Source organism: Polypterus senegalus, chromosome 15, assembly GCF_016835505.1.
Source record: "Polypterus senegalus isolate Bchr_013 chromosome 15, ASM1683550v1, whole genome shotgun sequence".
NCBI classification, from domain to species: Eukaryota; Metazoa; Chordata; class Cladistia; order Polypteriformes; family Polypteridae; genus Polypterus; species Polypterus senegalus.
The window spans coordinates 122,718,257-122,729,678 of NC_053168.1; the positions used below are offsets into that span (position 1 = coordinate 122,718,257).

General features: G+C 40.2%; 1 protein-coding gene across 1 annotated transcript in view; it reads right to left on the reverse strand.

Moving 5' to 3' along the window:
- Positions 1-7,156, reverse strand: part of LOC120516038 (doublecortin domain-containing protein 2-like) — a 140,778-nt gene extending 133,622 nt beyond the window's left edge. Inside the window, exons 1-3 of the mRNA XM_039737474.1 lie at positions 6,511-7,156; positions 4,684-4,738; positions 3,538-3,573 (exon numbers count right to left, since the gene is read on the reverse strand). Of these exons, the coding sequence (XP_039593408.1) occupies positions 3,538-3,573; positions 4,684-4,738; positions 6,511-6,800 (381 nt within the window). The 5' untranslated portion in view covers positions 6,801-7,156. The remainder of the gene's footprint in view (positions 1-3,537; positions 3,574-4,683; positions 4,739-6,510) is intronic.
- Between the last annotated feature and the right edge of the window lie 4,266 nt (positions 7,157-11,422).

Sequence of the window (11,422 nt, forward strand, 5' to 3'; positions counted from 1 at the left end):
TTGTTGATGTCTGCTATGTCACTGCTAGGTAAGGTCAGCCAGAAGAGTGCGTTGTATGAAAGCACTGAGTCAACGGTATAAATGGTAGTATTCCTGGTAATTAGAATTAGAATTAGAACAATCTAGACGAGAACAGGCCATTCAGCCCAACAAAGCTCGCCAGTCCTATCCACTTGCTTCCTCCAAGAAAACATCAAGTCGAGTTTTGAAAGTCCCTAACGTCTTACTGTCTACCACACTACTTGGTAGCTTATTCCAAGTGTCTATCGTTCTTTGTGTAAAGAAAAACTTCCTAATGTTTGTGCGAAATTTACCCTTAACAAGTTTCCAACTGTGTCCCCGTGTTCTTGATGAGCTCATTTTAAAATACAAGTCTCGATCCACTGTACTAATTCCCTTCATAATTTTAAACACTTCAATCATGTCACCTCTTAATCTTCTTTTGCTTAAACTGTAAAGGCTCAGCTCTTTTAATCTTTCCTCATAACTCAACCCCTGTAGACCTGGAATCAGCCTAGTCGCTTTTCTCTGACCTTTCTAGTGCTGCTATGTCCTTTTGTAGCCTGAGACCAAAACTGCACACAGTACTCAAGATGAGGCCTCACCAGTGCATTATAAAGGTTGAGCAGAACCTCCTTGGACTTGTACTCCACAGATCGTGCTATATAACCTAACATTCTGTTAGCCTTCTTAATGGCTTCTGAACACTGTTTGGAAGTTGATAGCTTGGAGTCCACTATGACTCCTAAATCCTTCTCATAAGGTGTACTCTCGATTTTTCGACCGCCCATTGTGTATTCAAACTTAATATTTTTACTTCCTATGTGTAATACTTTACATTTACTGACATTAAATTTCATCTGCCACAAATCTGCCCAAGCCTGTATGCTATCCAAGTCCTTCTGTAATGATATAACGGATTCCAAATTATCTGCTAATCCACCTATCTTGGTATCATCTGCAAACTTAACCAGCTTGTTACTTATATTCCTATCTAAATCATTTATATATATTAAAAATAGCAGCGGCCCTAGCACTGACCCCTGTGGAACACCACTCTTAACATCGGCCAGTTCTGATGAGGTTCCTCGCACTATCACCCTCTGCTTCCTGTGTCTGAGCCAATTCTGCACCCATCTAAAAACATCACCCTGAACTCCCACTTCTTTTAACTTAATGCCCAACCTCTCATGTGGCACCTTATCAAATGCTTTCTGAAAGTCCAGATAAATAATATCATAAGCTCCACTTTGATCGTATCCTTTTGTTGCCTCCTCATAGAATTCCAACATGTTAGTAAAACACGACCTCCCCCTTCTGAACCCATGCTGACTGTTCAGAATAACTCCTGTCCTTGTCATGTGTTGCTCAATCTTATCCTTAAAAATTCCTTCCATTAATCCAAGATTGGATTCTGCTAAAAGATTTTTACATTCATTCTTTGTTGTTTTTGAATTCCAGGTTACAAATATTTTCACCCTGCTTTTGGAGTACAGTTTATGATTTGGCTCTGATTATGTGTTCATTTTTTATTTCCTGCATTGTTTCCTGAGATGGAATATGTCCTGAGTGCTGCTTGCTTAACAATTACACTTTTTGAGCTTTGAAACTTTTTGACTTAGTGACATCTGCTGACTCTGATTCCACAAAAAGCTCCTGCCACCTCATACAATTAGTGCAAGAAGAATTTTATACACAATGGGACGACTACAAGGTGCTATCTCTATATATAATCTTCATTTGGATCTTGATCTTTGTTTGTCCGCAAATTAATTAGACGAAGAAGCACTAGATGTCAGTAGAGAGACAGCTAAAACATAGGCATTGCATTAAGAATCTCCTCCAGGCTTATACTACTGAAGACTGCAGTACGTCAGTCACACCTCAAAACACAGACATTCAAACTAAACGAATTGTTGTGTTTTAAATTAACTAAAGAGATCTTCATTTAGATCTTGATCTTTGTTTGTCTGCGAATTCCACGCATGCATAGACCACCTTACAGTTTAGTACGTTGTTGTTACTCACAGATGTCAACAATGTGCCGGAATAACAAAAGGGGTGGTGGACAGTGTTACGCTGGTTAGCTCCTGAGGCCTGGTTAGAGAATAAGATTGCCGAAGATAAAAGGTACGTGCCTACGTAACATATGAATGAAAAAAAAAAGAGTGGGTAAAATGAATGACAACGTAACAGCATGTTCTGGAAATTATTATTGTTACGTTGTAGCCGGTGAGTGCTGCGTGTCTCACAGTTGTACCGTGCCTTGCTCACATGTCAGTGAAGTGATCCCTATTTATGCTTTAAAGAGCCTGGATACCTATGTGTCCCCCTTTTATAACCATTGCTCCGTGTATATTGCCTTACTCTTTGGATTGCCACAAAGCAACCTGCGAGATTGGAGAAAGGTTGAGAAGACATCGTGAGAGGAAACGATAGCGTCGTGAAAACGAGACGGACTGTGAACGGACAGAAGCAGAAATGCTCCTCCACCACCACATAATTACTATTCGGACAGTGATTCCGAGTAGGCCGTTCCTATCGAATCAATGTCCAAGGGTTTTCTTTTGTAGCTTTGTTTCCCTTATAAAAAATCATAATGCTGTACGATGAAGGGCCCAGTTCACGACTGGCACAGCTTAAACTGGAAGCCCTTCACAGACAACTTTAACACGCGCAATGTAGTTGGCCGCACATGGCTAGTAGTGATATATTTCCAAAAGAAAAAGGTAAAACATTTCCTGCATCTCTTTCACAATGAGTGTTCAATTGGTGTAATCGATAAGATTTCCAATACTCTTCATTTAGGGCTAGAAAGTAAATCTAAGCCATAATATACAGTTCAGTATATAAAAAAAGATGGTAATAAAGAAAAACAATCACTTGTGAGATCTTGTTTTGTATTTAAAAAGTACAAAATGTCTAATTTTATTAGATTTGAAGAGATGTCCAGAAAGTACTACCAAATTTTAGTTATTCATTTTCTGAAAATGTATGAGTTTGGATATTTAAGTAATTTTTACAGTTTTGAAATAGCTGGTCACCTTTTTGTGGTCTCACTTCATGCAGCTGTTGTGTTTTGCTGTCACTATGGCAACCATCAGTCACATGACCAACATTATGCGACGTTTGACTCATTCTAAAAGATGTAAGATTGCTCCCTGCTTGTTTCGTTACTTGTTTCTTTTTTTTGTTTTTACTTATTAACTAGACTTTTGGACTTTGCCTTTTGCATAGCATTTTGTTCCTGATGTTTGGATCAACTGCCCTTTTGGTAACAACTAAAGTTTTACTTGTGATTCTTCAATTGCCTAGACTTTTATCTGCCGGATGCCTGATTCACTGGACTTATCCATTGGACACAGCAGATGCCTCATAAATGCTGTACTATAAGGGGAAATTGGAGACGCAAGGTGTAATCAAGTACAAAATAAAAGCAGACATTTTATATGATATTGCAACAATGACACCTCCTATTTGAAGAATTCACAGAGGGGACAATAAACGATTTTATCTTTTGATATTAAATATACTTACGTCTTTACTTCTTTGGGAATCATCCATGAGGTTTGTCTGAAAAAAAAACATTAAATTCAGAAATGTGTAAAACAAATTGACTAATAGTACCAATCAGCTCTAAAATGTGCTGATACACTTTGATATCTGTGGTTATAGATTCTCGGTTCCTTTTCAAATATACCTCATTTGAATGACATCAGACTCATTTACGTTACACATACAAGGGTCAAAGTTCAAGGTTAACTTTATTTGTCATTGGAAACTGGGCACTGCAGAATAAAATTGCGTCACCTGACCTAATTATTTGCAAAAATAGACGACAAAAATAAGCAAGAATAACAACAGAATAATACAATTAAACAACAGAAAATAATCAGCATATTGCACTGTATTAACAGATGATCATCGTTTAAGGGTCTAACGGCTTGTGAGATAAAACTTTTATGAAATCTGTCAGTTCTGCACAGTATACTTCAGTAAAGCTTGCCAGAGGGCAGATAGGCAAACACTCCATTATGGGAGGTGAGTGTGATCCCTGATAATGTTGGTGACCCTGTTTTGCAGCATTTGCTGCACATTTTCATTATGGGATGGAGAGACGGCCCAATGATTTTCTGAGCTGCTCTCACCACTCTCTACAGGGAAGCCCGGTCTGAGGCAGTACAGTCCTCAAACCAGACAGAGATGCCGGTGTTCAGTACACTCTCCATGTCGCCTCTACTGAAAGAGGGAAAGGTGGGGGGTGTTGGGGTATCAGCTCCCCTCATGCAGTCACATCCGACCTCTCTTGACTAGGGAGGAGGTGTGTTGGGTCCAGGAGAGATCATTTGATATCTCCACTTCCAGCAACATTGTGCTCCTGGCTGACTCCAAAGTGGAGCCATTGACAGAGAGAGGTGGATGGACAGCATAGTTCTTTCTTCCCAAACGTTGACAGTGAGTGCTTTTATTTTATGGACTGTCAGGGTCAGATTATTGTTCTTACACCAGTCCACATGCTGTTTAACCTCCTCTCTGTCAGAACCTCTGATGAGGCCTGCCAACATTCACATACTATCTGTGAACCTAATGATGTTGTTCAAATCATTAAAAAAAACTGCAATATGACAAGTAACACGAATGTGCTACTCTTTAAAATAAATAAAACAAATTCCAAAGCAATACCTGTGTATTACTGTTCTGAATTGAATTTTTCTTCTTTGATCCAATTTGCAGATAACTGGAAAAAAAGATAACATATAATCAAACTTGCACCACCTTAGCAAATTATTAAAGCAAAAATGTTTTAAAGGCACCCTACCATCAGGGCCATCTTAATGGGCAAAATGGACACTGGCCAGGGGCCCTGATGTTTCTGATGCCTATGTATGTTTCTGTTTTGCTGTCCATACAGGGGACCCAGCACACTGCTTACCTGGGGGCCTGTGATGCTGTTAAGACGGCCCTGCCTACCATTAAATAGTTTTCCTACTTATGTGCAGCAGTTGTTGTAAAAATGCAAGAAGAACACTCTTAAAAATAAAGGTGCCAGAGTGGATCTTTAGACTGGTGCTGCAGGGAAAACATTTGTGATTACAAAAATTACCATCCACATGAATATTCCAGAAAAAAAACTTTAGATCCATAGCAGGCTTAATAAATAACCATGAAGACATGCTAACAGATTTATCAAATCCCACTGGGTTCATTATTTCAATACAGTAACCCAGGCTAAGTTTAGGGTTTCCTGAATTGTTAGTATCCTGCTAGGCAGCCTACTGTACATTTACAATTTCTGTTTTCTCCACATATTAGGAACCTTTTTAAAGTCCAAAGAACCAATATGGAAAACAATGTTCCTAGAATTAAATGGTTCTTTGACAAGTAATGTTTCCACAAAGGAACCTCATAATATGCCATTAAGAAACTGCACCACACGTTGAAAAAGTACCTGTCACCATGGATGTACTATATAAAAATGTATTTTTATTTTTCTCTGTTTTCTCCTATGTACCTTTAAAAATCAAGTTGGATATTTTCTAATCTAAATAATGTTCCTGCTTTGCACCCATTGCTTGCTGGGATAGGCTGTAGCATCCCCACAACCTGGCCCTTGATAAGCAAGGTGTGGAAAGTGGATGGATGGATGGATGATATCATTATCAACAAAGAATTTTTTTTTTTTTTTTTGCTTTGCTTTATTATAATTTTTTATAAAGCCTTACTTCATATAAATAATATTTCCCAGACTATATTAACTTAAAAAAAACTGTATTGTTTGTATTGTGTTGAAGACTATTATGGAAATAATAATAAAACATTTTGTCATTCATACAGAGAAAAATGCAACCTGTAAAGATGTGGAAAGTAAAATAAAACTTACAGACTGGGTTACCACAGTTTGTAAAACGGGAATAAATTATCCACTGCTAAGATAACTATAAAGGAAGTTGCTTACCCAACAACTGACAGCAATTGAGCTGGATATTATTTAACTGCAATCCAAATATAACGGTTACAATACTACGTGCTATTGGAAAAGAAACTGTAATTAGAAAAGCTCAGTTAAACAATGTATTTATTTTAGAAAGCTTGTCTTTCATTGTTTAATTGATTAAAAGAATAGGAATGGGTAACTGCTTCATTTTCCTATGCAAGATTTGAAGGTCCGTTTCCCTATACAGTCTGTGACATATTTAAATGTCAAAAATGTGAAAGATGCGTAAATGTTTTAAACTTTCGTAATATGTAAACACATTACTGAAGCAATCAACTGTAAAAAAAAAAGTGTTTACTTAAAAATAAACGATCTTTTCTTAACGTTTTCAGAGCACGCGCTCTTCCAGCCACTTCTCTTCTATAATAACCGATCGTGCGCACAACCGAACCCGGGGCCAGGCTGATGTTCACTTCGGAGATTCGCTATGACTAATTCCAAATCCATATAAAATCACAACCCCCTTTCACCCCCCCTCCTCAGGTTTTCCTCGGACCCAACATAGTGTTACCTACTCGAGCTTTTTAAACTTTTCCCGGCCGGCAGCCACGTAATGCTGGCCGCTCTCCAGTTCCTCTAGCGCGTCCACTCGGTGTCCCTCGCTAGGTGTGTAGATGTTCCTCACAGCTCCGAAAGGTGCCTGTACACCGGAGGTTGCCTCTTTCAGGAAACTCTCGAAATTGCACACCCTCTTTTCGTTGACCACAATTTTCCGTCCCTGAAAGTAGGGGTCCCCGTTTCGATAGAGATGAACGCTCTTCACAACTGGCTGTGAGAGAAAGTTGGGTCGGTCGGTGGCGCTCATGGCCTCGTCAGAGAGAGCTGTAATTTATTTAGTAGTACCTTTCTAAACAAGATAATCTGTCAGGTCCTCCTAGACTGGAGATGTGCTGCCTTCATGACAAGGCAACAAGACGCTCAGTTGTAAGCTGTCATAAACATGTGCCCGCAAGAACCACGCGCAAAAAAAAAAAAGTAAGAAATACGATCGTTTTCACTAATTGGTGAGCATCAAGTCAAGAAGCCTGTCGATGTCCTGCTTATGTCCGACGCTTTAGTCAAGTCACGAACGCTCAGAAAAGCACAAATGAGCAGCGTCAAAACAGAAATAAACATCAGGTGTGTATCGCAGGTAGAGCCGCACTACTGTACATCCCACTGCAGCCACCCGGCTGGAGACCAGCTGTACCCTGGGAAACTACTTGTGTTTTACTCGCTTATTGGTCGCCATGGAGACGCGTGAGGCTTGGGGGCTGACAGGGAGCGCACAGTAGACTGAAAAAAGTAATCGAGGCGCACAACTGCACAAAAGATCGCCGCGTGCATTGCTCCTCTTCTTTGTTGCTTTTAACCGCTACTCTCACTTAGGAGGTCTAAGAAATGTTTCTTTCTTTCTTTCTTTCATTCTTTCTTAATATTTTTTTATTTGATTGAGTCTGCTTTGGTGTCTAGAGTTTTGCAGGTGCAAGTGCTTTCATCTGATTTTTATATATTTTTGGGCGCAAAATTAAAAATTGAAAACCATTTTTCTCCATCCTTTTATTTTTATTTTTTTACAAAACACATTTTAAAGCTGCCAGTTATAGTATTTTAGATTCTTTCTTTCTTTTTTAATCATTTGTTTTATTATAAGCCTGCTTTGGTGTTTAGGGTTTTGCAAGTGCAAGTGCTTTCATGTGATTTTTATATATTTTCTGAATTAAAAAATAACAACCATTTTTCTCCATCATGTAATTTTTTTTTTTTTTTGCAAAACACATTTTTAAGCTGTCGATTATAGTTTTTTTTTTAATTGTTTTGACACTATAATTAATTAAACATTAATATTTTATTTTAATAAAATTGTATTGTGTCTACGTGGGTTTTCTTCGGGTGCTCCGGTTTCCTCCCACAGTCCAAAGACATGCAGGTTAGGTGCATTGGCGATCCTAAATTGTCCCTACTGTGTGCTTGGTGTGTGTGTGTGTGTGTGTGTGCCCTGCAGTGGGCTGGCACCCTGCCCAGGGTTTGTTCCTGCCTTGTGCCCTGCGCTGGCTGGGATTGACTCCAGCAGACCCCCGTGACCCTGTAGTTAGGATATAGCGGTTTGGATAATGACTGACTGACTGTATTGCATTGTATTGTATAGTATATTCAAGCAAAGAGCCAAAGCCATTCACTCAGGATGAGTGTAAAGATTTTGTAAGAGACCGAGACCTTCACAAAGATGCTGCCGCACTCTTGGGGTCTCAGATAAAAGATATTAAACTTTTTACATCCAGATGCAACTTTTTCTTGGTACCTGACTAGAGAAGAAGAGTTTGTAACATACAACCCCAATTCCAAAAACCGGTCACTGTGTAAAATGTAAATAAAAAACAGAGTGCAATGATTTGCAGATCTCATAAGTCCATATTTTATTCACAATAAAACATAGAAAACATATCAAATGTTGAAAGTGAGACAATTTACTATTTCATGAAAAATATTAGCTCATTATGAATTTGATGTCAGCAACACGTCTCAAAAAAGTTGGGTATGGGGGCAACAAAAGGCTGGAAAACTAAAGGTGCTAAAAAGAAACAGCTGGAGGAACATTTTGCAGCTAATTTGGTTATCAGGCATCAGGTCAGTAACATGATTGGGTATAAAAAGAGCATCCTAGAGAAGCAGAGTCTCTCAGACGTAAAGATGGGCAGAGGTTCACCAATCTGCAAAAAAAAAACTACGCCTTCAAATTGTGGAACACTTTCAGAATGATGTTCATCGACGTAAAATTGTAAAGGCTTGAGGTTGTATTTCAAGAAAGATGGATCCTTGGTTTACTGCACTCACGTAAGTGGCCTAAGTGCAGAAACCTGGCAGAAATGACAATGCAGAAGACTCTTCTAAAAGAGGCCGAAAAGGAGCCCTTCTTCAAAACTGTATTAAATACGCATCAATACCTGTTCCTCCTTCTGTGCATTTGAAAGGAACCTATGTAAACTTTTAAAATCTTCTCGAGAGTGTTACCTAGAATGAGCACCAAGAACATTCTGTGTCAGTGGCTGAAGTGGAACCAAAGAGAAGCAGTTCTCTTTTTACGGTGATACTGTGACATTCGAACAGCGGGATGTGTCAACACTCAGGTGAAGAACTTCCCTCTTGAAGACTCACAAGAGGTTTTGGTGCTCACCGGTACGTTGGCATAGTGAAATATCGATTGTTGTGAGGTGGTGAAAGCTGACCGCAGAGCAAGAGCTAAGGGGTACGCCAGTGTAACTGCAAGCGTTGGCATACATCAACATTAGATCAAAGATCAATCCAAAGTGAACATTTGCAAAAAGGTGTTGGTAGTCACCGGTAAGCTAAGGAAATATGCTGGTACTCTGTGTTAAAACTGGAAGTAGCATATGCCGATAAGTACCGGCCACTCCAAGCAGTATTCTGTTATCTTACTGGGTCACCTGTTAGGGCATACAAAAAGCCCATGAATTCTCTGTGGGACAGCAAAACCAAGAATTGACATTGTGTTCAGAAGACAGGGCTGATCTTAGGATGTTGGGGGTCCTGGGCATAATTAAACTGTGGGGGCCCTAATGCGTGTAGTATTAGCTACAGTTCAGCCAGATTTGACCTGTTTCCACTGGGCACCACGTGGAGGTATGTAGCTTTGTGTCCAGCCAATGTCAAATAATGGAAGGACCAGCGATAGCTGAGAGTCGGGAGCAGTTCAATCTCCCATATGCTAGGTGGCGCTGGTCCTCTCACAGGAACTCATGTCAGGACACCCGCAGGGGTGCTTGAGATATGGCGTCCAGAAGCGCAACCCTCTTGGGGTCCCTATGTTTCAATAGAGGGCTCTGTTGGAGGGCGGCTCCCTACTTTAGTCATAACCTGGAAATGCTTCCCAGAAGACATGGCATGGCCCCAGTTGCATTCTCAGGTCTGGCATAAAAGGAAGCCCAATCCTTACATGGAGGAGTCAGAGTTAGAAGGCAGTGGAAAATGCTCTTTTGTTGGATGAAGGAGGAATCGTGATTGGTTTATTTTGCTGGAATTTATGTGAAGAAGGTGTCTTATCAAATATAATTCCATCCATCCATCCATTTTCTAACCTAATGAATCTGAATACAGGGTCACGGGGGTCTGCTGGAGCCAATCTCAGCCAACACAGGGCACAAGGCAGGAACCAATCCTGGGCAGGGTGCCAACCCACCACAGGACACACACAAACACACCCACACACCAAGCACACACTAGAGCCAATTTAGAATCGCCAATCCACCTAACCTGCATGTCTTTGGATTGTGGGAGGAAACCGGAGCGGCCGGAGGAAACCCACGCAGACACGGGGAGAACATGCAAACTCCATGCAGGGAGGACCCATCAAATATAATTGTGTTGGGTATTGCTGCATCTGTGGTTTGGGTTCTCTGGCTCCCCTTGTGGTCACACCATCTATTTATGGCTATTTACTGTATGGAGCCTGTTGCAGATCTAAACAAATAAATGTTTTTTTTCTGGAACCTTCATGTGGAAGGGTCTTTTGGGAATCAAAATTGGTTCCCCTATGACATCACTCTGAGGAACCATTCTGGCACCTTTATCTTTAAGAGTGTGGAAAGAAGGTACCAGGTACGTTGATGGCAGATTTGTATGATGGCAGACTACTTCAGGATATAGGGATGCACCAGGAAACGTGGATGAAACAACTAAGAAGTGACCAAAACTAGAGGAGTTATATCTACTTTATAGGTCAATGAATAAGTATTATAGATAGATAGATAGATAGATAGATAGATAGATAGATAGATAGATAGATAGATAGATAGATAGATAGATAGATAGATAGATAGATAGATAGATAGATAGATAGATAGATACTTTATTAATCTCAAGGGGAAATTCACAAGTGCCAGCACCAAGTGCTAGAATGAATTCATTGCTCTTTTCCTTGGCTCACTCTCCATAAAACGACTGCTCACCATTGCCAGACTAGAGGGAACTCCCTTTTGTGACACTGCAGGCTTGACATTTTCTTAGGTGCCCAGCCGCTGGTGAGGGAATGCCAGCTCCTACTATGGGCGACACACCTATTGCTAATGCAATTTGTCAGCACAGCCCTCCTTTGAAGTCACTGTCCCTAGCAAACATTTCCATCTTCTTGAAACAGTGCATAACTCTTTGAAACGGCTGGGTGTTCATTGTTTCCATTGTAGCCTTGCAGCCGGTGACAAAAGCACATCAGCAGGGTTTTGAGCACTTTGTTGTTAGGTGGCACAGAAGGAATCTTGAGTGGTGCATTGTCAGATGGCGCTGTCATGTGGTGCTGAAGAGGTGTTCAATACTGCATTTCTGTGTGGTGATCTGTTGATTAGAATTGAGCTGATCTGGAGCTGCAGATGTACTGGTCTCTTGTCTGCTTTCCTTCCATGGTACTTTGCAGAACTGGACAGTAGTCTTATC